General features: G+C 46.3%; 1 protein-coding gene across 4 annotated transcripts; it reads right to left on the bottom strand.

Annotated features, from left to right (window-relative positions):
• Nucleotides 1–919: 919 nt before the first annotated feature.
• Nucleotides 920–27,792, bottom strand: MANBAL (mannosidase beta like). Of its 4 annotated transcripts, none has more exons than XM_089896844.1 (4): nt 27,707–27,746; nt 24,226–24,335; nt 17,504–17,712; nt 920–1,880 (listed from the first exon to the last, which is right to left on the bottom strand). In XM_089896844.1, the coding sequence occupies exons 3-4, from the start codon at nt 17,651–17,653 to the stop codon at nt 1,773–1,775; spliced, it is 258 nt and encodes an 85-aa protein (XP_089752970.1). In that variant the 5' UTR covers nt 17,654–17,712; nt 24,226–24,335; nt 27,707–27,746; the 3' UTR covers nt 920–1,772. The 4 variants fall into 4 exon arrangements, with proteins under 4 accessions (XP_089752970.1, XP_089752969.1, XP_089752971.1 ...); XM_089896843.1 differs by having other exon boundaries at nt 24,254–24,335; XM_089896845.1 differs by lacking the exons at nt 24,226–24,335; nt 27,707–27,746 and adding an exon at nt 27,771–27,792.
• Nucleotides 27,793–27,830: the final 38 nt, after the last annotated feature.

The following is a 27,830-nucleotide window of genomic DNA, read 5'->3' as shown; positions in this document are numbered from 1 at the left end:
GCTCTCCACACCCAGGCTGTGTACACGTCTCAGTCTCCCACTGGGCCAGGCTCACTCTGGGCTTCTGGGAGGCCTCCTTATTTCTGCATCCCCTGCCCTAGCGTGGCATAAGGCATCTAAGAGACTGAGTAAATGTCTGTGAACAGAAACACTCAGCAGAAGCCCCTTCCGCTAGGATCTGGCTGTGCCTGGCCCTTTGTTGTGCAGGCACTCCAGTCCCCGGGCTCCTCCTAAAACCTGGGGTGCTGGGATCCTGCCAGGCCCTCCGTGGCAGGCTGGCCCATCACAGCACCAGCCTGCTGACACTCACTGAATATTTGTTAAATGTTGAAAAAAGGGCCAAGGACTGGGCCCAAGTCCGAGTTCTGGCATTCTCAAGTCATCAGGACTTCAGTCTCCCGTCTCTAAAAGGGAGATGACACATGCTCATCCCTTAAGTTCCACCTCATCAGTTGTGACAACATTTGGGAAAGTGTTTGGCAAACTGTAAACCAGCCAGGCGTTCAGAGGTACCATAGATCGAGGCTTCTCCTTGGTGGCTGATTCAGGGCACGTGACAGGACCTGTGTGTGACCCACCCCATGCCACGTAAGGCCTCCAACTCAGTTTTCCTCAAGCTGCTTTAAAGACAAGCAGCGTCTTCCTCAGGCAGCAGGAACCAGGGACTGAGAGGGGCCCGGCCCCAGTGGAAACTCTGACACACGCATGGACGTTCACCGCATTTCCAGTGACTAAGGGCCACACGAAGCAGTTGGCTGGACCCTTCCTAAAATTCATCCCGGAGCTGCTCTGACCAGACGGCCCCTGCTCCGGCCATCCCCGGCCCCATTGTCCCACTTCTCTGGGGGTGCACCCTTCCTGCACCCCGCAGGGGAGGGACCAGCGCTCCCCATCAGCGCAGGTGACACACAGGCAGCTCAGCGTGTGGGGCCGTTTATTAACGTTTACTTCCCCAAATGACTTTTCCTCACCGGTCAGGGCCTGAAAGAACTAGGGGTGTGGGAGGGGGCACAGACAGAAGCCAAAAGGTACACATTGAATCTGCTATGATGGGCTGAAAAGAGGGTGGTCTGAGATTGACAAGCCCTCCCCCTTTTCAGATGCTCAGGAAGTCTGGGCCCAAGAAAACACGCTCATTCAGCCAAATCCCTTCCATGTGCTGGAGGAGGATGGGGCATCACCCTGGCTGGGTCTTCCACTGGCTCTCACTCCAGGCATCTTTCAGGCCTGGCTGTTGCACTAGTGGGACCCCTAGCACTGCAGTGGCGTTGGCGCCTTGACCTAGACAAACAGGGGAGGCCCGGCCCAGCTCCATCTGCACAAGCAGAGACAAAGGTGACTGATCAGCAGATCTGATCTGCGGGGGCACAGATAACGGGAGATGGGCGGGGCTTGTCAGCATCAGATAATGACTCGAAAATGCAGTGTAAATCTACAACGTGGGTGACTAAAGGCGGGACACGAGGATTCAGTAGGAAAATGCAACTCTGTGCTGACCCAACTTCTGAAGAGACTTCCAAGACAGTCTCTGCTCACAGGGTGTTTTAGTCCCCTTGGCCCTAAACCATCATGGAAGCAGAAGAAAGAGGAAGTGGTGGTCTGCCCACCGGGCCCTGGGAACTATCGTGACTGTCCAGATCTCTGTGGTCAGAGGGCGTCCCAGCCACCTCAGACCCTGAGCCCGGGATAAAGTGAGGGAACAGAACGTTGAGCCCCAGGAGGGCTGCCCCCAAGGCCCTTGCCCGCCCACTGGGCTCCACAGGCCGCCTCTTCTACCGCTTCTTCTTGGCCTCCTTCTTGGGTCTCTTGTTTGCAGAAGGAGCAGTGGCCTTGGGCTTCCTCGTCACCTCCGCACTTCGGGGCTCAGATGGTTCTGCCTCCTGTGTGGTGACAGAAAGGAGAGTCCTGCTTAGACAAATCAAGCCTGACACCAGCAAAATGAGATCATGTCTGAGGGGACTTTGCAAACAGAAGCGTGCCGCAGAGACACAAGGGATGGAAACCGTCACTGCCAGGCCCCAGGATCCACATGTTTTGGGACTGTCCCCGGGGAGCAGGTGAAGGATAAGGGAGGAGGCCCGAGGGGAGGAGGCAGCCTTTGGAGTCTCACAGTCCTGGAGGAATCGAGGCTCCCCCAGTTCCAGTCAAGTGACCTTGTGGGCAACACCCTTCCCCTTTCTAAGTCTTGGCTTACCCACCTGTGATATGGAAACAGTGGTGCGCAACTTGGAGGGCTGCTGTGAGGAGGCAAAAATGCATGGAAAGCCCCCAGTAAGTGCAAATGCACCCTGCGGCTGGCGGGCCAGGGTGGGCAGGGACTGGGCAGAATGCGGGCGGGGAGCCGGCTGTGGGCAGACCTACTGTGGCTTGCTCTCCTGCTGGCCCTGCTACTCTCCTCCGCCCATTCAAGCACAGATGCTGGGGCAGGGAAGGGTGGAAAGCGTGGCCCGGGCGGCCACCACACAGAGTCCTGCGGCGCCTGGCAGAGGTGCCCTGTGGGAAAGGGGAGAGGGCAGCCTCAGGGCAGAACTCCAGACCCTCCCTACATCTGGGACAGCCCTGGTTTTTATCTGTCATGTACATTGTGATTTGTTCCCTGTAAGATTTGGTTTAAACAAAGGTTCTGCTGCTGAAAAAAGGTTCAAAACCACAGAGCCAGCCCTGGCCTTCACTGAGCTGATAAAGAAAGTGGATTCTGGGGAAGGGACTCGGCCTGTCACAGCCTCACAGGCTCATGTCACAGGAGACTCTGGAGTGGCCTCAGTCCCGTCGGGTGTCCCCTCCTCCCTGGGTGATAAATCACACCGTACCACGGCCAGGCAGGATGTTAACAGAGTCCCATCAAGCCCAGAGAACACGAGCCACAGTCCATAGGCCTCGTCCGGCCCACAGGCAGACTTCACTTGGCCTGCAGTGTTTATTTTTAAGAATCTGAGCCAACTGGGAGATTTCCCATTCGATCTGGAGTCCTTGCTTTCCTTGAAAACTTTAAACATCCAGTGACACTGGTCCCGAACCCCCTCATGGAAGAAACGGGCTGAGCAGTGGCTGCCCCTTTATTCAGGTGCCCTGACCCCCACCCCCGCTGTCCCCAGCACTAACAGTAAGGAAATGTTTTCGGTACTTGTGTTCTTTTATTAAAAATGGGAAAACAAATAGCACACTAAGAATACGAGGAGGGAGCACGCTGTTTCTAGAAAAGTATTTCTTCGTGCTTAATTGGCCAGCTCCGAGCTGCCAGCTTGCCTTACTCTCTGTCCTTCCCTGCTCACCGTCAGCCCCTGGCCCCAGCCTCGAGTCTCCGTCAGACAGAAGAGGCAGGACCATGGCTGTGGCGGGGCGGTCCCTACCTAAGGCCCAGTCCAAAGGTCTGTCAGCTCCCTCTTATCGGCCATCATTGTCTGCTCTCCACCTTGCCCGCCTGCCAGCTGAGACACCAGGTGTAAAGGCCCAGCCCAGTCCCAGGCACCCATGGGGGATCTTCCCAAGATAACCAGGGGACCGGCCCCTCCCCTGGCCAGGTCTCTGATTGCGCTCTGGACTTCCCCAGCCTGTCCCCTTGTGCTGATACTGTTTTTGTAACTTGGCAAAAAAAAAAAAGAAAGAAAGAGAAGTAAAAAGTTAGCCCATTAGAAAAACAAACAGACAAAACAAAGCCTCAGAGGAGCCAGTGTGACAAGTGCACAGGCTGATGGCTGCAGAGCCCAGCAGGAAGGCTACTGTTTAAGGCAAACCCCACAGGGCACAATGCCTTTGCAGACTTTGGGAGCTGGAAACCATCCCCAGCGCAGTACCTGTGCGGCCAGTGGAAACCAGTCAGTCCCTGCATGCCCTGGGCAAACAGGGCCTGATTAGGCAAAGCGTTTATGCACAGGGAACTTGCCGAGGCCCACCAGGATCTCCAGGGATGGAGCCCCCCTCTGAGCTCAAGCTGGGCGCCTCCTCTGGTTTCAGTGGGGCCAGTTCAGAATCCAGAGATGAGGACGCGCAGCTGTGTCCCCAGTGCTTCCCTTACTTCCCTTACGCCACAGACCTTCTCTCATTCACCTCATCCTTTCTGTCACCTCCCAGACCTCTCTCCTGACCCAGCCGTCTGTCAGATGACTGGAAGTGGCACCTCCCAGGCACCTACAACTCAGGTGTAGGTGCATGGCCCCATCTCCATCTGGCCTGGCCCTCCTCCCCACCCATGGTCATAGCAACCAGGGTCCTGGCAACCCCACCCTCCCCCTCCTCCCCTCCATCCAATCAGTCACCAAGTCCTGCTGCTTAGACCTCATCCACCTTGACCTGGCCACTCTCTTGAGCATCAAAGGCCCTACTTCAGTTCCCCCACTGCCAACCAGCCTCCCTGCTCTCTCTATGCCATGCCTTGTGCACCTGCCAAAAGAATTTTTCTAAAATGCAGATCCCCCCACCTTACACCTTCCAGTGGCTTCCATCACCCACAGTCTCATGTCCTGCTTCTGGGATGGCAGCTTAAAGAGACCACCTCTCCAGCCTCCCCTGAGCTCTCCTCCACCCCTCACACTGGGCCAGGCCCCAGGGCTTCTGCTGCTCACCCCTAAACAAGAGGAGCACCCTCCTTTCCTTGGCCACCCAGTAAACCTTTCCCCATGGTTTGGCCCAGCCCAAGGGCTGCTACTCACTGTCTAGCCTTCCTCCTCTGCTCCTCTTCCTCCAGCAGGTGCATCCCCTCCTCCACCCCTACGCCCCAGGCACCCAGGAACCTTACAATGCCACTCATTTAGCACTAAGCTATATGTGCTCATGATGGTATCCCCTACTAGTCCTTGGACAGCTTCAATTGTTCCTGAATGAATGAATGAAATGAAAGAAAACACAAGATCTCCCATAAGCATGGGAACTTCACTGCTGTTCATCATCATGAAGATGTAACACTTTAGACTAAGCCTCACTTTTCCCATAAGTAGAGAGGACACAGCAGATTTTAAACCCAATATTCATATCCTAAAGCATGGCTAGATATAGCCACCAATAAGAATACTAATAATAACAGCCACAACAGCTGCTAGTATTATTTACAACATGCCAGGCCCTGTGTTCTGGGGCCTGGATATATCTTATTTTTGCCTCACAAAGGGCCATAACGAGCCCCATTTGATAGACGAAAGAAGAGACACTCAGAGAGGTTATGTGACCTGCCTAAGGTCTCAGCTGGCAAGCGGCAGGGCCAGGATGAACCTAAGCTCTCAGTGGCTGTATGGTATAGCCTCTCCCGGGTTTCCTAGGGACCTCGGCGCTGATGGCAACCAAGAATTAGAGTTAACTGTGACATCTACTTTCTCCCTAGTTAGCAGCACCTAGAAGCACAGGTGACTGTGGAATGACAATAACAGTTTGTTCCGGATCCTGCCGATGGGTCATTCAGAACCCCCTTGCTTGTGGCAGGAGTCAGGGAAGTGGGTTAGCACTCCTCGAGTCAGGCTTTGCTCCTACAGTTGAGAGCAGCTCTCTGTGGGCGCGTGGACAGAGTACAGTCACTGAGTCATCTGAGCACATTATCTGTCTCCTCCTCAACCCAGACCTCCTCCTCTCTCCCCCAGCTCAGTTTCTGGCATCGTCACCCACCCAGTTACCCAAGCTAGACACCGCCAAGCCATCTCTGAGTTCTCGCCATTCCCTGTGTGCCTCCACATCCGATCTGTCCCCGTGGCCGGTCCACTCTGCTTTCCATGCGGCTCTCAACTCTGCCCGGTCCCCCTCTGGACACACACTACTGAGCCGGTTCAGAGCCCCCAGTCTCCTGCCTCCCCCTCCCAAGGTTTTCCTCACCACCCACCACACTGCTTTCAGAGCCTATTCTTCTAAGACAACCGTCCTGACCAGTCTGTTTTCTCCTTTAAACGTGTTGCTGGTTCCCTCTTGGTATAAGACAGATACCAAGAACCTCCAGGTGTCCCTATTTGTATAAATCAGATTCCAAGAACCCTCGAGTGGCCTCCAGAGCTATTCCACTGCAGCCTTGGCCCTGTCCCCGGGCATGCCCTCTCATGCAGCCCACCCTGTCATTTCTGGGCTACTGGCCAGCCAGTATCTCCCAGATGCTCTGTTCTCTTTCATGCTCTGCACAGGTGCTCAGCACCTGTCACCAATCTATCTGTGCCCAGTGCATGCAGCCTCTGTGCCGGGCAGTGCAGGGTAATGAAGAAAAGGACGCACACTACATGATCTGCACCACGTGGGCGCTTCACAAACAGCAGCTGCTCAGCCTCCCATCACCCTGATAAGCCCATCTCCGTGAGCCCCATTTTACAGGCAAGGAAGCTGAGGTTCGCCAAGACATCCCAACTAACCCAGTGGGGCACATCCGCCTTCCCCCCAAGGGACAGGGAAGCAAAGGCAGCAGTTACACACGTGATTCGGACGCTGAGGTCCTAGCCACACAGAGGTGTAGCTCCTAATTCTTAGCTGGTAAGAATGACTCAATAAATGGCTGACTTAATTTCTCTTCAAATGCACGCTGCTGGTACAAGCCAGGCAGACGGCAGACCCTGAACACTGCGGCCCCACCTTTCAATCGCGCTTCCTCTGAAGCAAATTTTCAGTTCCCTCAGCAAGCTCACTTTGGGGAGTAAAAGAAACCACCCCCCACTCCCCAGCCCACCAGGTGGTTCCTGGGTCTGCGGAGGTGTTCTCTGTGACACAGGCCTCATCAATAATGAAGCAGCTCCACAGCCACTTACAAGGCCAGAAAACTGCTGCTATTCATCAGATTCAAATAATCGAATATGTGCCACAATGCATCAAATCTCCTCCAGCAGGGAAAGCACACAGAATTTTATGATTTCCACTATACAGTTCAGTGTGTATTTAGTCCGATAAATCAGGACAAAATGTCATTCTACACAGACTGAAACTCTTCTTTCCTCTAAAATGGTCCAGGGAAAGAAGACCACTGTGCTATGCTCAGGTAGCCTCACGCACCTTGCCTCACTTGATCCTCAAGAATGACGTGGGTTGGGCATGAAAGCCCTCCTATTCCAGCTTGGGACATGGGCTCAGGGAGGGGAAGGCGCCCAGTGCTGAAGCTCTGGCTCGTCCTGCTGCACGCTCTTGCCCGAGGCCGTGGGCAGGGTGGGGGCTGGGACACCTTGCGGGGCTGGGACTAGCACTGGCCTTGAGAGGAGGACAGGACTAGCTGAAACCAAGCGGGGGAGGCCGTCCATGTGGGCTCCACAAGGCGAACGGAGACAGAGTCCAGGATGCGCTTGGCAGGCGAGGAGAACTGTGATTAGAGAGAACAGCCCGGGGAGCTCATTCCAGACACGATTCAGCACTACCGCAGGCCCTGCCCACCGGCTGGTCTGCGGCTCCGTGTGTATTCCGCCGTCTCTCCCATGAGCCGGTACACATCTCGAGACCATGTTTAGACCTTTGCCCTGCCCACCGCACAGCAGTCTCTCAAGAACTGCTTGTTAAGCAAAAAACACCCTGCCGCCCAATTCGACTGTAAACGCCTCCCAAGCTTAGAAAAAAAAAACAGGGCAGAACTGCAAAGCTGGTTCTGCAAGACTGTCTCCTGAGGTGTTGAGAATGGGTGTGCACCTGCCCAAGTTAATTATTTACTACGGCAGCCTTCGCTGGCAATCGGGGGTCTAGTTTAAAATCAAGACCCCCTGAACATCTAGGCCACTGCCCCGCTGCCCCCGGGAAGGCTCCATCCCTTTCAGGGCTCCAAACACTGCAGGGCTTTCTGGTTGACAGTGAAGTCTATGTGGGCATCACATAGAAAGCCACCACTCCTGCCACCAATTCTGGTGAGCTCTCCTCTGCCGGATCACAGTGCTGGGCATCAGCTGTCTTTGTCTGCCCAGCACCCACTCTCCATCGGGGCCATGCCCTTTCCCTGTCCCATGTGGTTCTGGGGGACTCCGAGTCACTGTGACCACAGGAGTGGCCAGTATAATGTGGTCTGGCCGGAAATGGACCCAATGCCCCTTCCCACCTATGGGGCAAAGTACAGACATGTGGCCAAGCCAGAGCCAAGCAGAGGCTTTCCATGAGATCTGGAAAGTGAGCATAGGCAGAGAAATGGCTTCCCTTGCTTGTAAATCATGAGCGATAAGGACACAGACTGGGGCTGCTGTATCCTCCTGACACGTGGCAAGGGCCTCAGAATGAACCCAACACTCCTAGAGAGCCAGGAGATGGAGAGACAGAGCCCTGAAGACCTTGTGACCTTCTGAACCCAGGTGTGCCTTGAAATTCCCGGTTCTAAGAGCCAAAACAGTCTCTTTCTAAGGAAACTGATGGAACCCAGTTTCTGAGCTTTCAACAGAAGAGACTGAGGCAATCACGCAAAGACGGCAGGGTGGAAGTGAAGGTTCCTGCCCAGGGGCTGGCATCTGGCTGGGCAGATGTGAAATAAACATAGGAAGACATGAGAATAGTCAGCATTTAAACTACTAGGAACGACTAATTGCCCGATGAACTAATACTACCTGCTACATGAGTCACTGCACTAAAAGTCAACACCTGCTTGCTTAGCATTGACTGGATCAACATTCTGGGCAGAAAAAGGTACAAAAGAGGCTTGGGAGGAAGCTCAGGCAGGCTGTGGGGAAGGGGCAGAAGGGCTCCCAACCTCTACTTCCTCACTACCTACTCTTTCACTCCTGGAATTTGGCTCCCACCTCATTAAAATTGCTGCTCTCCACTTTGAGAAAAGCAATGGACTATCCTCCCAGAAAATATGCCTAAGCATGAAAACATCACATTTTTGCACACAACTGCAGGGAGCTCACAGACTTCTGCAGTCTTTATCTAGGGATGCCCTAGGGATGCCCTAGGGATCTGGGAACTCCCTAGTAAGAATTTAGTTCTCCTGAAACCAAACTTTGAAGAAGAGCAGTCTCCTAGCCCTCTGCCCACTAGTCTGCCCATCTCCAAGAGAGCTAAAGGAATGGAGACCCCCAGCTTTGTCTGCACAGCACTCCTCTTCCTTTGGGAAATGACCTTCCCCTCCACCCCTAGAGGTCACACCACAGGATGCTCCCCTCCCTCACACTGGCCAGAGCAGTCCCAAGCTGGGTCAGCTACAGTTCCTTCTCTAGGGAATTTGGAACTGGGACCAAGCAGAAAGGCAGCCTCCAGATGCTGCAGCTGAAAGATGTAAACTTTGGGAGCTGTTAGTGGCCATGTTTCATCTTACCCCAGGGACAGTGAGCAGAGGAAGCAGGGCAAGAGAAGTAAGAGACAGGAGATGAACAGAAGGGGAGGCAGAGGGGATGCAGACGGTGAGTGATGGGGCCCCTGGTGCCCACTCCTTCCAGAGGCCCAATTGCATCCCTGCTCTGGGAGAGCACCCACATCTTTTCAGTACCTCTACATTGCACAGAAACTACCTCAAGGTTGGGCATGCCCCAAGTTCAGGCCTTCCTTGAATCTTCATTTCCCTTGAAAAGCTTAGCAACTCATTCTCAGGGTTTCAAGAAATAATACTATGTTGGTTAAAATAATTCCCAGGTCTCCCTCCCCAAATTCTCACTGGCTCTTTCTTTCCCATTTGGATGTCATGTTATTATTACAAACTTAACACACGTAGAACTGAACACCTCCTGTCCTCCCCAAATTGGTTTGTGCTTCAGGGAAACGGTCTAAGGACCAGAACAGTGGCTATATAACAGAATCACCTGGGCACTTTAAGAAAACACTGATCCAAGGCTTCAGAGAACAACTGAATCAGAATCTCTATAGGTACAGCCCAGGCCTTTGAAAATTCCCCAGGTGGGTGCAGCCAGATAGAGAAACATGCACCAGCCCAAGGACAGGCAATTCACGCTACCACTCCCCAGTCCCTTGCTCAAGGCAGACATCAATGAATAATTTCTTTACTCTGGAGCCTAGAAGCAGCCCCAGAATCCTTTCCACCATGGCCACCATACAAACAATCAGACTGGGCATGAGAGATGAAACACAGCTGCATCCTGGAATAGACAGAAACAGTACAAGGATCTACCTTCTTATATTTTAGAACCTAGCCTACAGGAAAATGCTTGGATTAAGTGTGACCCAGGCCTCAATCAGGCTCAAACAAATGTTTTTCTCCAGTTTTAGTTTAATGAGGTGTCAATGAGAAAATGTTCTCATTTGGCTTAGGATTCTAGGGACTTTGGTTTTAATTTTATGAATTAGTTCTTGCTCCTACTATGGAAAAGAAAGGGGGTGGGGTGGGAAGCATTTCTATGTGTTCCTTTTTTTCCTCCCTGATTACCCCCAAAAGAGCTTTCAAATAATCTGCTAAGTATTGAAATACTGAAGTCATAAACTAGTTGCAAAAAATCAGCTCACTAGAACAACAGGAAAGACATTCTTTTGCTTTTCAAAGCCTTTCCCATCATCTGGAGCCAAAAATATTATCTTCTGACCCAAAAAGCCACTAATAAACCTTGCTTCTATAGGCTAAGCAAGAGGGGTGATTTTGCCCTAAGTGAAGTGACAGAGAGCAAGATTGTTCTCTGGGTCCACCTTCTCCCACCTCCTTGCCACCTTCCACTTTCAGGGACCTCCCTCCTGCCCTAAGGCTGCCTAGAGTCCCCACAGCTGTCCCCCTCTGCCATAAGAGCTCCCCAGCCCCAAGTTAAAATCCCTTTCTTTTTCCCTCCCCATCCAAATTCCGAATCCCAGCTTGCTACTAAGCACAACCTCTAAGCACAGTCTTAGCACTCACCCTCTCTTTGTAAGACTGCTTATACACACAGAATACTGTTTTTCCTTTCCATTTATTTAATAGTTCGGGGAGTAAGAAAAGGGGGCATGCAGAGGAAAGCTGGCAGTAGAATCCCTGAATAATTGAGGACCATTTGCTGGCATGGTGCATCAATAAAAAGTTAAATTAATGGTACTATATTTTTTGCTACTGATCCATTGAAAAACTAACAAACAAAAACAGAAACAAAAACAAAAAAATGTAATACAGTAACCCTCAGTTACAAAGACAATTCACTTGTGTGAGCCTTACTCCTCTAAACTTCAAGATAAATGAAAATGAGATAGTCTGTACCACACTTATATTTTAAAAGATGAGGTTGTTGATACCAAAACCAGACAAAGATATCACAAATAAAGAAAATTACAGGCCAATATCACTGATGAATATAGATGCAAAAATCCTCAACAAAACATTAGCAAACTGAATCCAACAGCACATTAAAAGCATCCTACACCATGATCAAGTGGGATTCATCCCAGGGATGCAAGGACTTTTCAATATCTGCAAGTCAATCCATGTGATAAAACCCATATTAACAAACTGAAGGAGAAAAGCCATATGAGCATCTCCATAGATGCAGAGAAAGCTTCTGACAAAATTCAACATCCATATATGACAAAAAACTCTCCAGAAAGTGGGCACAGAGGGAACATAACTCAACCTCATAAAGGCCATATATGACAAACCCACAGCTAATGTCATACTCAACGGTGAAAAGCTGAAAGCATTTCCTCCAAGATCAGGAACAAGACACGGATGCCCACTCTCGCCACTTTTATCCAACACAGTATTGGAAGTCCTAGCCACAGCAATCAGACTAGAAAAAGAAATAAAAGGAATCCACATTGGAAAAGAAGAAGTAAAACTGTCACTGTTTGCAGATGACATGATACTATAGATAGAAACATCCTAAAGACACCACCAGAAAACTGCTAGAGCTCATCAATGAATCTGATAAAGTTGCAGAATATAAAATTAATACACAGAAATCTGTTGTATTTCTATACACTAACAATGAACTATCAGAAAGAGAAATTAAGGATTGTTATCCCATTTCCCATCACATCAAAAAGAATAAAGTATCTAAGAATAAACCTACCTAAGGAGGTAAAAGACCTGTACTTGGAAAACTATAAGACACTGATAAAAGATATGGACGATGACTCAAACTGATGGAAAGATATCCCATGCTCTTGGATTGGAAGAATTAATACTGTTAAAATGATCATATTACCCAAGGCAATCTACAGAATCAATGAAATCAAACTACCAGGGGCATTTTTCACAGAACTAGAACAAATAATTTTAAAACTTGCATGGCAACACAAAAGACCCCAAATAGCCAAAACAATCTTGAGAAAAAAAAAACAGAGCTGGAGGAATCACACTCCCTGACTTCAGATTATACTACAAAATTGCAGTAATCAAAACAGTATGGGGGCTTCCCTGGTGGCACAGTGGTTGAGAGTCTGCCTGTTGATGCAGGGGACACAGGTTCGTGCCCCGGCCCAGGAAGATCCCACATGCCGCGGAGCGGCTAGGCCCGTGAGCCATGGCCACTGAGCCTGCGCGTCCAGAGCCTGTGCTCCACAACGGGAGAGGCCACAGCAGTGAGAGGCCCGCATACCGCAAAAAAAACCCCAACAAAACACAGTATGGTAATGGCACAAAAAGAGCCACATATATCAATGGAACAGAACAGACAGCCTAGAAATAAACCCACACTCTTATGGTCAATTAATTTACAACAAAGGAGGCAAGAATATATACAGGAGACAAAACAATTTCTTCAATAAATGCTGCTGGGAAAACTGGGCAGCTACATGTAAAAGAATGAAATTAGAGCATTCTCTAACTCCATATACAAAAATAAACTAAAAATGGCTGAAAGACTTAAATGTAACATTGGAAACCATAAAACTTCTAGAGGAAAACACAGAACATTCTTTGACATAAATTATAGCAATATTTTTTTACATCTGTCTCCTAAAGCAAAGGAAATAAAAGCAAAAATAAACAAATGAGACCTAATTAAACTTAAAAGCTTTTGCACAGCAAAGGAAACCATCAACAAAATGAAAAGACAACCTACTGAATGGGAGAAAATATTTGCAAATGATATAACCAATAAGGGGTTAATATCCAAAATATATAAACAGCTCATACAACTCAACATCAACAAAATAAAGAACCCGATTAAAAAATGGGCACGTTTTTCCAAAGAGGACATGCAGATGGCTAACAGACACGTGAAAAGATGCTCAACATCACTAATCACAGAAATGCAAATCAAAACCGCAATGAGGGGCTTCCCTGGTGGCGCAGTGGTTGAGAGTCCGCCTGCCGATGCAGGGGACACGGGTTTGTGCCCGGGTCCGGGAAGATCCCACATGCCGCGGAGCGGCTGGGCCCGTAAGCCATGGCCGCTGAGCCTGCGTGTCCAGAGCCTGTGCTCCGCAACGGGAGAGGCCAAAAACAGTGAGAGGCCCGCATACCGCAAAAAAAAAAAAAAACTATAATGAGATATCACCTCACACCTGTCAGAATGGCTATCATCAAAAAGAACACACACACAAAGAAGAAAAAAAAAGGACACAAATGACAAATGTTGGCAAGGATGTGGAAAAATGGGAACACTTATACACTCTTCGTGGAAATGTAAATTGGCCACTGTGGAAAACAGTATGGAGGTTTTCTCAAGAAAATGAAAACAGAACTACCATACAACCCAGCAATGCCACTCCTGGGTATATATCCAAAAAACAAAACAAAACATTAATTTGAAAAGATACATGCACCCCAGTGTTCATAGCAGTATTATTTACAATTGCCAACATATGGAAGCAACCTAACTGTCCATCAATAGATGAATGGATAAAGATGTGGTATATAAAATATATATGATGGAATACTACTCAGCCATGAGAAAGAATGAAATTTTGCCATTCACAACAACATGCACAGACCTGGAGGGTATTTCGCTAAATGAAATACGTCAGACAGAGAAAGACAAATACTATATGATATCACTTATATATGGAATCTAAAAAATAAAACAAACTAGTGAATATAACAGAAAAGAAGCAGACCCACAGATATAGAGAACAAACTAGCAGTTACCAGTAGGAAGAGGGAAGAAGGGAGGGGCAAGTTAGGGATAGCGGATTAAGAAGTACAAACTATTATGTATAAAATAAATAAGCTACAAGAATATATTGTACAACACAGGGAATATAGCCAATATTTTATAATAACTATAAATGGAGTATAACCTCTAAACACTATGAATCACTATGTTGTACCCCTGTAACTTACATAATATTGTACATCAACTATACTTCAATAAAAAAGTAATAATAAAAAAATTATAAAAGATGAGGTTGTTGTCCAAAATTAACCTCTAAATGTCTAAACGGCAGGGTTGGCTGGGGGGGCGGGGGTGAAGCATACTGTGGAGCCCTTTGTCAACCCCCTGCCTTGAAAGACCTTGACCTAAGATGTCACTAAAATCCTCAGAGATCAGTAAAGGGCACCCCTTTTTCTGAAAGTTTGATAAATGGACCTGGGCCTCTACGGCTAGCCTCAAAAGGGTTAAGAATACAACAGGAGGTGAGCTGTGGCTCTCCGTAAGGCCACACACCTCTGACTACATCTCTGCCTGTAAAACAAGAACATTCACCACCTCCCTCCCTCGGGACTCCTGGCAGGCTTCATCAGTGGCCAATGACGATAAAAATGTTTGTTATTTATAATGCCCAGCAGCACGCTGCATCTGTGAGGACAGAGCCACAGGGCACAAGGATTACGTCTTTAGAGTGTGATACAATTGTGGGCAGAAAAACTCCAATCACGACCTCCTTCTCAAAACCCCAAAATAAGAAATGTAGATGAACAGAACAATCCAGAGCCCACGTGCCTGTGTTCACCAAGGTTTTCCCCACCTTTGCTGGCTGTTCCTCCCTGCTGGTTCCCTGAATGCTGGAGCTCCTCAAGGCTCTCCCCATCTTATTCCACATTCCCTTTTAAGAGACCTCATCCTCTCTCATGGCTTTAATTACATCTTATTGACTCTCAAATGTTGATCAACACTCAGCACAGACCCTCCTCCTGATACAGACCGGCAGATGCAACTACCTACTTGACAGAATCACCTGGACATCTTAAAGGCACCTGTTCAAAACTGAACCCAGCATACTCCTTCCCCATCCCCACCCCAAGCTTGCCCCTTTGCCAGGGTTCCTCCCAGTTACACCAGCAGGATCTCTGGGCCATAGTCATCTCCAAGATAGGTATCTTTAGAATATACTGTATATCGTTAAGTAAAAACAGAAACATGTAAAACTGTGTTTAGTAGGATGCTATCTTTTGTGCATCAAAGGGAGAAAATAAATGAATAAATAAATATCAGGCACACATATCCATTTGCGTACTTCTTCAAAAAGAAACAAAGGAGGGATAAATCAAAATAAAAATGGTTGCCTATCAAGGGAGAAAGGGAAAAGGGTGGAAGATATTGAGATTAAAGGAAACTTCTGTGACGCTATCCTGTTATGTAGTTTTAACTTTGGGAAATGTATATAAAAGTTTTATATAATATTTAAATTAAATCAAAAGGAAAAACCTCTAAAAATTAAAAACAAATTGAGGCAAATTAATGTATGTGATGGTGGGAGTATACTTATGTGAAGAAAAGACTTTACTAAACATAGTACTCTGAATTATGGGACATATTTTGGGGCCCAAAAAGAACCACAAAAAAATCATAAATTTCACTCTGAGTCTTACTGTTCGTAGAGAAAAAAACACATAATTATTTGAAAACTATAATAAGTATGCTGTAGATGTGCAGAATAGAGTTTACATTAAAAAAAAAAAGAAAGAAAGAAAAGAAAATGGCTATCCGTAGAAAAACCAGCTTGCAAGGGTGGTCTTTGGCTGGCATCTGGGAAACTGGATTTTGGGTGGTTCCCACAATTCCCAGAACTGGTAAGAATGGTTCACTATGGGACTTCCCTGGCAGTCCAGTGGTTAAGACTTCGCCTTCCAATGCAAGGGGTATGGGTTCGATCCCTGGTCAGGGAGCTAAGATCCCACATGCCTTGTGGCCAAAAAACCAAAACATAAAACAGAAGCAAAACTGTAACAAATTCAATAAAGACTTTAAAAATGGTCCACATCAAAAAAACAAAAAAAAATCTAAAAAAAAAAGAATGGCTCACTATGCCTAACCTGTTTCTGGAAACAATATGGTTTATGCTGAATACCTGCTTTCTTGCTGGAAGTCTTGAATTTTGGTTTGTGCTAGGCAGAGGGTGCTTATGTGACCTGTCCCCAATAAAACCCTAGGCAATGAGTCTCTAATGGGTTTCCTTGGTAGACAATATTTCATACAACTTGATGGGGTTCCCACTGAAAATCAAAGCTTCATTGGTCAAGGTTGGAGGTTGCAAGAGCCCAAACTCACTATTCTGAACACTAATAAAGGGAAAGAACCAAGCATTTATCCTGCTTTTTACTATGAACAGCATTTCAGAGTAACCATATAGGGATGAGGAAAAGGTCTTCTTCATTGAAGAATTCCAGCTAATAAAGGCCGAAGGAAATACAAGAGCCCAAACTCACTATTCTGAACACTAATAAAGGGAAAGAACCAAGCATTTATCCTGCTTTTTACTATGAACAGCATTTCAGAGTAACCATATAGGGATGAGGAAAAGGTCTTCTTCATTGAAGAATTCCAGCTAATAAAGGCCGAAGGAAATAATGGATCTAAGCAATGATCAGTGGATGCTAAAACCATTTAGGTGACAGTTATAAAATGAAGATTTTATAACAGAGGGATCAGCTATTATCACCTGAACCCACAGATATCTTAGAATCTCTGTGTGACAACCAGACACCAAGTGCTGATTGATGACACGGAATAAGAAGTACACAGCACTAGCTATGAGGTGCTCTCACTAAATAACTTGATCTGAATCGAATCAAGCCTCTAAACTGAATTTCTTGTTGATAGGAGATATGGGGAACAAGGAAACACGTCAAATGACACCACAGAGAAGCAATCAGCCAAATCCTGGATGTGGATGTGGCACATGACAATGACCTGCTTTCTCCAGCAAACCAAGGTCGTGAGAAAATTGGGAGTGGGGTGGTGGAAGGAGGGTACAGAGCTACAGAATACAGAGACCTATAGAACAAGAGTCAAAACAACAAGAAAGCCAATCTGATCGTGTCACTCTCTTCCTTAAAACCCCTGGGGACCCGCCACTCCTCTGGCTGTTCTCATCGTGTCCTTTCTGTGCTCTGGCCACAGTCACCTGCATTCAGTTCCTAGACCATTCCTTCATTCCTCAGGTCCTTACACTCCTTGGGGGAGGGGGGACAACCCAGCCCCTGCCCCAGTGTAAGATTAGGTCCTTCCCCCTTGTTATACACCCTCACAGTACTCTGTACTTCTCAGGGAAACATGTGTATTTGTTTCATATCTGCCCTTTGCCCAAAGACTAGAAGTTCCTTGAGGGCACACACCACATCTTTCAGCAGAGTCTGACACACAGTAAGTATGTGCTAAATAAAAATCTGCTTAACGCACATGTGAACAAATAAGGTATGAACCATATGGCCCAATGCCACCAGGTGGGAATTTAGGGACAGTCTAAATCAATAAAGCCCCGCGTAATCCCTGCTAGCCTTCATTGCTGTGATATCTATTTTCAGTACCTAGAACCCAGTCTGAGGAGTGGAGGCTCACAGGGAAGGACTCACCGCCTCGTGGGACTTGGGAATGGGTACAATGATGGCCAGTACACAGATGAGCTGGAAGATGGCCCCCAGGAAGAGTCCATATCGCAGCAGGTTCTCCAGGAATGTGGGTTCAGGCACCTCGGGAGGGGAGAAGTCCAGGTCGGAGGCCATGGCCCCAGCTGCCTGCTGCCTGAGGTCCCCTCCGATTCACCACTCTCCAGAGCCAACTTCTAAATGCAAAGAGTTAATGTCATGTTTCTACAACTGACGTTTAAATGGTTTCACTTCCACCAACACACCCACATACATGCAAGAATATATAAAGCAACTGCGATGAAATGTTAACATGGAGAGTCACTGGACCATTCTTTCAACTTTTTTGTATGTTTGAAATTTTTCCAAAAATGAAGTTACAGGAGATAAATAAATAAATGCAAACATTTCAACAAAAATCTCAAATCAACATACATTTGCTGAAGGCCTGCTCTGTTTCAGGTTTTATTTATTTGTTCATTTATACATCCAGTCATTCATTCAACAAATACTTATTGAACACCAAGCACTGAAGAGTAAAACAGACAAATCCCTGCTCTCTCGGGGCAGAGGCGGACAAAGAACACATCCAGATGGGACATGCCATCTAGTGATAACTGTTTTGAAAAAAGCTTCAGAAGGGCATCATTTTACTTTGTATAGGGTGACAGGACGGGCCTCTCTGAAGAAGAGACAGGAATGAAGTGACAGAGATAGGAAGTATGAGACTGAGCCAGTGGAGAATCTCAGGGAAGCATATTCCAGGCAGAGAGAAAAGCAAGTGTAGAGTCCTCAGGGCAGGGATATGAGTCCAAAACGGTCAGAGGGGCGTACAGGACGGAGAGTAGAAGAAGGTGAAATCAGAAGGAGTGGCGACTGACCTTGTAGGACCCTAACACTTCTGATTTGATTGAGCAAAATGTAAAGCCACAGAAGGGTTTTGGGCAGAAAGGTGACATAATCTGATTTACACTTTTTTCTTTTGGCCACACCACATGGCTTGTGGGATCTTAGTTCCCCAACCAGGGACTGAACCTGGGCCCCTGGCAGTGGAAGCAGAGTCCTGACCACTGGACCACCAGGGAATTCCCTGATTTACATTTTAAACAGGGTGTGGGGGCGTGCAGAGTGGACATAGGGAGACCAGTGAGGGAGCTACTACCAGTAACCCAAATAAGAGATGCTCAGGGCATGGACGACAGGGGCAGTGGTGGCAGGTCCGGTCTCAACCCACCTCTCTAGTCTCTCACTTCACCAGAGTCTCCCACTCCTAATACCCTGGTCGAGCTGAAAGACCTGCCTGTAATTCTCCAAGAGCACTGAGCTCTTTCAAATCCTGGGCCTCTACCCAAGTGGCACACTCTGCCAAGAATGCCCTTTCCCATTACGACTGCTTGGCGAAGCCCCTACTCTACCTCCAAGGCTGAGCTCGTGCCCCCCCCTCCCCAGCGTGTCTTTCTTACTGCCCTCCTCCTACCCTGGTAGGACTGAACTGCTCCCCCTCTACCACAGCACCCACGAGTGGCTTCCTTTGGCCCACCCCAGTGAGAAAGGGGAAAACTTACTTGGGAACCAGGCCCACCTGACTCCAAAGCCCTTTGTGTTTTCAGGGATCTGTGCCACAAAGCAACTTTCCACTAAATCTGAGCTGTCCAATATGGTGGCCCTGAGCCACATGTGGCTATGGAGAGTTGAAACACAGCTAGTCCAAACTGAGATGGCTGTTCAGTTAGGTCCACACTCAATTTAGAAGGTAGTATAAACATAAGAATGTATCAATAGGGCTTCCCTGGTGGCGCAGTGGTTAAGAATCCGCCTGCCAATGCAGGGGAACGGATTCGAGCCCTGGACCGGGAAGATCCCACATGCCATGGAGCAACTAAGCCCGTGTGCCACAACTACTGAGCCTGCACTCTAGAGCCCGCATGCCACAACTACTGAAGCCCACACGCCTAGAGCCCATGCTCCGCAAAAAGAGAAGCCACCGCAATGAGAAGCCTGTGCACTGCAATGAAGAGTAGCCCCTGCTCGCCGCAAATACAGAAAGCCCGTGCGTGGCAACAAAGACCCAATGCAGCCAAAAATAAATAAAAATAAAAATAAATTAATTTTTAAAAAAGAACATATCAATAAAATATCTCATTAACAGTGTTTTATACTAACTGCATGTTGAAATAATATACTGGGTTAAATAAATTATTAATTTCATCGGATGCTGAAAAAGAACTAAGCTGGAGGATTCATTTTCTGATTTCAAAACTTAGTATAAAGCTACAATAATCAAAACAGTGTGATACTGGCATAAGGATCTAGGCCAGTGGAACAGAATGAAGAGCCCAGAAGTAAATCCTCACATATATAGTCAACTGATTTCTGAACAAGGGTGCCAAGACCATCCAATGGGGAAGGATAGTCTTGTCAAGAAATAGTGCTGGGAAAATTGGATATCCACATGCAAAAGAATGAACTGAACCCTTATCTTACACCGTATACAAAAATTAACTCAAAATGGATCAAAGAACTAAACTTAAGAGCTAAAACTATTAAACTTATAGAAGAAAACATAGGAGGAGTCTTCACGACATTGAATTTGGCAATGACTTCTTAGATGTGACACCAAACCACAGGCAACAAAAGAAAAAATAAATTGGACTTCGTCAGAATTAAAAACTTTTGTGCATCAAAGGGCACTATCAAGAGAGTGAAAAGACATACTGGAAAACAGTGTGGCAATTTCTAAAAAAGTTAAACATAGAATTACCATATGATCCAGCAATTCCACCCCTAGGTATATACCCAACAGAACTGAAAGCATGGACTCAGATACTTGTACACCAATGTTCACAGCTACACTATTCACAATAGCCAGAAGATGGAAACAACCAAGAGTCTATCAACAGATGAATGGATAAACAAAATGTGGTATTGACAAAGGACAAAGGACATTCAGCTACTAAAATGAATGAAATTCTGATACATGCTACATGGATGAACCTTGAAAACATGCTAAATGAAATAAACCTGACAGAAAAGGACAAGTATTGTATGATCCCACTCATTAGGTACCTAGAATTGGTAAATTCGTAGAGACAGAAATTAGAATATAGGTTACTGGGGCTGGAGGAGGGGCAATAGGGAGTCATTGTTTAAAGAGTACAGAGTTTCAGTCTGGAATAATGAAAAAGTTCTGGAAACAGTGGTGATGGTTACACACACTGTACACTTAAAAATGGTTAAAATGGTAAATTTTATGTTATGGATATTTTACCACGCACACACACAAATTGTACCTGTTTCTTTTTACTTTCTAAATGTGGCTACTAGAAAATTTTAAATTACACACACGGCCTGCATTATATTCCTATGGATGGCTCTGGGTTAAGAGACTATCCTAAAACCTTCCTTCACTTTGGCTCTGCGGCTTCACTGCTTTGCAACATTTTTCCAACATGAAGGAGGAGTCACTAAAGGATGACAGAAACAACCTTCCAAGTGAACAGACTGGGGTTTGTGCAAATGCGTATTTGTCTGCCTTTCAACCTAGTCACTTAGAAAGGTGATGTGCCCGAGCTGACAAGGTGGCCACTGTTTCCCACCACTTCTGTCTCCTTTGTGAATGGCTTTCAAAGCCTGAGGCTCACTTTTTTTTCCCCCCCCAAAATCCTCAGAGCTGGCAGATCTTCATCCTCCCAGGAAGGATTTGATTTCTGGAAGGAACCCAACATCATCTGGATCCAAGTGTGGTGAATCAGGTGGAGCCTCAAGCCCAGGAATACCATTTTTGGTCAAATACAAGGTTATGACGCTCAGACCCTAGGCAGATTGTTTGGGGTGGCTCAGAAACTGGCCCTGAAGTGAATTCCAAGGCTGTTGCAAGAACAGCTTTACTGGAGGAAACGTACAGCCCAGACAAGACACTATATCCTTACACCATGTGAATAGCAAGGTATAAAAAAGTTCTCTCATTTCTTCACAGTTGCACCTCATAAATATACACTTTTTTAAAATGCCCTTGGCCCTAAACTTTACGTTTAAGGCTGTAACAAGCCTAGTGGGCTTATCAATACTTAGATTTATATAGTGTTACTCACAGCAACATTGTTAAGAATATCTGTAGTACAATAAAAACATGGGGCCAAGAGTGGTGGGGGGGCACAAACCCTGCTTCTATCAGCAATTAGCTACACTTTGGGCCAATCTCTTGACCTCCTACAGACTTGATGTTCTCAGGAGCCAAACGACAACAATAATATCTATTCAAAGCTATAATGCATTTAGGCTTTTTTTTTTTAATGGCAATTAGGCAATATAACAAGAGCCATAAAAGTGATTATATCCTTTGACTGAATAACTCACTTCCTAGAATCTACAGTAAGGAAACAATTCAAAAGAAGAAAAAGGCTTCAGGTACAAAAAAGTTCATGGCAGTGCTATTCATAATACTGAAAAGCAGGAAGGAACTAAAGTGTCCAACAATAAAGAAGCAGTTAACCCAATTATGATACATCACGGGATAGCCCCTGTTGGCTAAAATGGCAAGTACATATGTGGTGTATCAGGTCAGCAGAAAATCTTTGCAAAATTATATTAAATGAAAAAAGAAAATAATTACATAAACACTGACTGCAGCCATGTATAAACTATGATTTCACTGGCTAAAGATCAAAAGAGGCCATAAGAAAATGTAAATAGTTGCTGTTAAAGTGAAGGGCTCGTAAGTTTTAACTGTGGGGGGAATATCATTGACAAAACTGAATACAATCTGAAAGAAAAATCCATGCCTATCTACTCCTCTCACAAGGCTTTTATAGGGTCTAATGAAATGCTGCCCAAGAGAACTTTCTGCAATGATGGAAATGTTCTATACTTCTGTTCTCCAATATGGTAGTCACCAGCCCCATGTGGCTATTAAGCACTTAAATGAGGCTTAAGGAACTGAATTTTTCATTTTCATTTTACTTTATTTATAAATAGTTGCATGCGGCTAGAGGACTCCCACATTGGACAGCACAGGTACAACCAGAGGGTGGTTGTAATAAAGTTCTGGAAAACATAAAATGCTCTATACATCTTGTGTCTGCTTTAGAACTCCTAATTTTCTCTGTACCCCTATGCTTTACTTCCCAGTCTGCCTGCCAGGATTTCTGGGTTTTCCTTTCCTGAATACAGAAGTCACAAGAGTCCTACTCATCCTTCAGCTCCCAACAAGGAGGCTCTTATCCCTCAGACTCCTTGACAGGCTTTGCTCCTCCCACCCCACCCCCGACACTGTCACAGCAGTAGCGGTAAGCAAATCATTTGCCAGATGTGCACAGCACTTTACAGTCAGCATCTCATTCATTTCACAACCACTCTGGGAGGTGGGTATTACTAATGAGGATGAGGAAACCAAGGCTTGGGAGAGGTTACATGGCCTACCCTGGGATTACTTGGCTGAGAAGTGGCAAAGTTAGGATTCAAACTGGCTGGTGGGTACAACTGAAACTTAGCTGGTGGTCAATGGTTTTCAAACTGCAGGCTGTGGCCAATTTGTGAGCCATGGAAACCATTAAGGGGGCTGCAGCTGACATTTTTTCCTCTTTAATTTTATTAACCAGTACTTTAACTAATTAAGTAAATGACAATAGAAAATATCATATCAGTAAGGGTGAGTATTGTGTCCTGAAGCTTTTTTTTTTTTTTTAACTAGTTATATCCATCTGCATCCAAGCAAGGATGTTCTGGGTCAAAATTCAAAATGTATTTCTTATTGTTTGAGAAATACTACACAGTCTAATGTTTTTACTTGCTCCACTATAAGCTCCTGGACAGCAGGGACCCAGGGTCCATCTTGAGTTTCTTCCAGGGCCTGACTCAGATATTTGGTAACTGATGAAACCTATGGTTGTTTCCCACCTTTAAAGTAAGAGCAGATGCCCCAACCAACAGCCTCATTTAACAAGGAGGAGGGGGAGCAGAGAGGCACGGTGTTTGCTTAGGCTCTACCAGTGAGTCAGGGCAACGCTGAACATCCCGCTAGGTCTCTAACCCTGTGATGCTCCAGACTTGCTTAAGAGCAAAGGTTTTTACACATGGGGGGAAACTCATACCCCCACCAGAATTTCATAAAAAGTACAGAGCCATTTATTATCAAACATGGCAAATAATTTCATAAGGTTATCAGACCCCTTGAGGCTCATCTGTGAATGCCAGATACCAGTGGTCTGAAGCATTCATTCACTGGACACATATTTACCGAGCATCATTCTAGGTCCTGCCATGGAGTTTTCATCCAATCGGAGGCACTCAAACACACACATATAGATATGTAATGGCAGCAGTATTATCAGAAATATAAATAGGGAGATAAGGGGTGCTATTTTATATGAGGTAGTCAAGGAAAGGCCTCTCTGAGAAGGTGTCATTTCAGCAGAGGCAAGAAAAAAGTGAAAGAACAAGTCAATTCAATTCCTATTAGGTACCCCAAGGTGAAGAAACAGCAAAGGATAAGGTCCTGAGGCAGGAATGAACTTTATGACCAAGGAGAAGAGAGTAGAGTGAGCAGCTGTGTAGGATCAGTAGAACGCTGGGTCAAAGGGGGGCCACTGGAAGGTTCTTAGCAAAGAAACGACATGATCTGACTCATTTTTAAATGGTCCCTGTGTCTGCTGTGTTGAGAACAGAATGTAGAGGGGCAAGAGTGGAAACAGGGAAACCAGTTAAGAGGCTACCATATAATAGTCAAAAAGATACACTTGCACCAGGTAGCAGTAGAGGCGGTAAATTCTCAGGTTGTAGATATATTTTGAAGAGAGGGCCAACAAGATTTCTGAGATGAAATCTGAAAGAGAGAAATTAAAAATAAGACCTGAAGGTGAGACTATTCTGTATGATACTGTAATGGTGAATACAAGACATTACGCATTTGTCAAAACCCATAGAACTGGACTTCCCTGGGGTCCAGTGGTTAAGAATCTGCCTTCCAATGCAGGGGACACGGGTTCGATCCCTGGTCGGGGAACTAAGATCCCACATGCCGCAAGGCAACTAAGTCTGCGCGCCACAACTGGAGAAGCCTGCGCCCTGCAACTAGAGAAGCCTGTACACCACAACGAACAGCCTGCGTGCTGCAACTAAGACCCAGCAAACTTTACAGCACAAAGAGTAAACTTTAATGTACATGAATTAAAAAAAAATCATTTAGGTATCCAGGATGGAATGCAGAATGTGACATTCTGAATCTAAATGTATTAGAAATGGATGAAGCGATTTCACTGAAGGGGTAGGGGGAATCAGGTGCTGACCTCAGTAACTTTGGAAATGGATGGAGTTTGTAAGACTAAAGGCAAAAGGAACTGTATATGTCACTGTACTCTAGTTAATAAAGTTGTTTCCCACATGGGATATAGGTTACCAATTCTAAAACAACTATACATGTACACTGGAATTGAACAATTAAGTAAATGGATGGTAGATGGTGGGAGCTAGGTTTGTTACAGTTGGAGTAGAAGGTTACAGTTAAGACAGAGGAGGCTAGAATGATCCATGTGAAATGGAAGAGTGTTGCAGACATCAGTGTAAACTCATATTTAGATTAATATAGATACAGAAGGCTACATATTTATATATATAAATGTGTGTGTGTGTATATATATATATATATATGTAGAAAGGGAGAGGAGAAGAAGAGGGAGATTAGTCTACACACATACATCTCTTGCTCTTTTGCTGAGAGAGCCCAGAAACAGGGCATACCAGTAGCAGTAAGCACACCTAGCACCCAGATATTGGTGTCTGATACCATTCTCCAATAAAAGGAACCAGGGCTCCTGGGAGAAACGGTTAACTCTAGGACTGAAGCAGGAAATACACAAGATGAACCTGTAACAGAAAGTAAGAAAGTGTTCATAAAACCCAAAACACATTGATCGGGGTATGTCAAAGGGATATAGAAGCCACTTCAAAGAGCTCCCAATCGCCAAAGCCAGAACAATTTGGACAACAAAATAAATTAAGTAGTACTGGATTATAACCCAAGGTATGAAAAGAAATATCCAAGACTATACTGATATAAATGATTTAATAAATACACAAATTTCCCATGGAGAATTTCAAATAATTTATGTAGATAATCTGTCTTAAAGTATGACATATAATTCCACACTCCTTAAGAATGGGCTGTGCATAATGACTTCCTTCCAAGAGTACAATATGGAAAAGTGGGGGAAGGGGAGTAACTTTACAGTGGAAGAACTTGACTACCTCAAGCTAGTGATCTGGGTTAACATCAACTGTGGTAACTTATATTGAAAGTATATACCCTTGATGTGATATGATGAGAATGGCACTTTACCTCTGTGGTCTTCCTCCCCCAAACCTATAACTCCAATCTCATCATAAGAAAAACACCAGACAAATCCCAGCTGAGGGTCATTTTACAAGGTATCTGACCAGTAATACTCAAAACTGTCAAGTTTATCTAAACGAGATAAGTCTGAGGAACTATCACAGTCCTAGAAGCCCAAGGAGACACGACTAAATGTAATGTGGAATCCTGGAACAGAAAAAGGACATTAGGAGAAAACTGAGCAAATCTGAAGAGCCCATGGACTTTAGTTAATAATAATTTACTGATATCAGTTCATTAATTGTGACAAAAGTATTATACTAATGTAAAATGTTAATAATAGGGAAAACTGTGTGGGAGATATATGGGAACTCACTGCAGCATCTTCACAATAATTCTGTAAATCTAAAATTGTTCTCGGGACTTCCCCGGTGGCGCAGAGGTTAAGAATCCGCCTGCCAACGCAGGGAACATGGGTTCGAGCCCTGGTCCGGGAAGATCCCACATGCCGCGGAGCAACTAAGCCCGCGCGCCTAGAGCCCGTGCTCCACAACAAGAGAAGCCACCGCAATGAGAAGCCCGCGCACCACAAAGAAGAGTAGCCCCCACTCGCCGCAACTAGAGAAAGCCCGCACATAGCCTCAACACAGCCCCCCCAAATAAAAATAAATAAATTAATAATAAATAAAATAGTTCTCAAATAAAAAGTTTATTAGAAAAAAAAGTCACTATTTCAAAATAAATAAATAACCCCTGAGACATGTATAGCTGTCCAGACTTAGCAAATAGAAACTAAGTCTTCTCTTAGATTTAAAGAAACAGATTCCAAGGATGTTGGTAGGGGATCATTGGCTTCTAATGAAGTGACTCAAAAATTCTGTCCTGGGGCTTCCCTGGTGGCGCAGTGGTTGAGAGTCCGCCTGCCGATACAGGGGACACGGGTTCGTGCACCGGTCCAGGAAGATCCCACATGCTGCGGAGCGGCTGGGCCCGTGAGCCATGGCCGCTGAGCCTGTGCGTCCGGAGCCTGTGCTCCGCAACGGGAGAGGCCACAATAGTGAGAGGCCCGCGTACCACAAAAAAAAAAAAAAAAAAAATTCTGTCCTGAGAATTCAAAGGAAACAGACTGGGGTACAGAAAATCAGTGTCAGGAATTACTGCCTTACAGCCATGGGCTGTATACCCAGACCCGTCCCATTACAACAAATTCCCCCAAACTGCTCAAAACTGGGTTAGAATTTTGTCCTATGAAAAGATAAGCCATCTCCTAGAGCAGTCAAAACTGGCAGCCAGTAGGCTGAAGCTGGTGGGCAGATGTCCTACAAAATGTAATTATTAAATCCGAATTTGCTGCCACCACTTAAAAAGTGAGGTTTCACATACTCATTTCCCACTTCCCTTAAAAAGAAATAAATCAGCGAACGCGCACTGTGCATTTACTAAGCGCCTTGCATTCACCAACTCATTTAATCCTCAGATTAACCCTATGCGCCCATTTTACAGAGGAGGAAACTGAGAACCAGAGAGGCAACCAGAGCTCGCCCACGGTTACACAGCAATAGGGGTACACTCAGGGGTCAAACCCCAGCCAGACTGACTCCAAGGCTCTGGCTCCTCCTAAAGCTCCGTCAGTGGGAAGAAAGGCCAAGTCACAACTGTGAGGAGCACCGGGCTCTGGCCCTGCTCAGAACTAAAGCACTGAGGGACAGCAAGACAGGCTCTCCGCCCCCCTGGGACTCAAACTCCCCTCCCAAGTAACTTCCGAAAGAGCGACCCAGGAAGTTATTTTCGCCGCGCACGGAGTGGCCCCGGGGCCGGCAGAACAGCGCCGCCCGCGGCGCCCGAGCTTAAGCCCCTCTCCGTACCTCAGCATCTGCGACTCTACCCCGCCCCGAAGCCCGGGACCGGCCACGGCGTCACCGCACTCACCTCCAGCGCCGCCGCACCGCGCCCCCGGAAGTGGTTCCTTGCGACCTCGGTCCCGGAAGT

This window comes from Delphinapterus leucas, chromosome 15 (assembly GCF_059928025.1).
Source record: "Delphinapterus leucas isolate spDelLeu-1000000601 "Yukka" chromosome 15, BTC_Dleu_Yukka2, whole genome shotgun sequence".
Classification (NCBI taxonomy): domain Eukaryota; kingdom Metazoa; phylum Chordata; class Mammalia; order Artiodactyla; family Monodontidae; genus Delphinapterus; species Delphinapterus leucas.
This window is presented reverse-complemented; position numbering and strand designations above follow the sequence as displayed.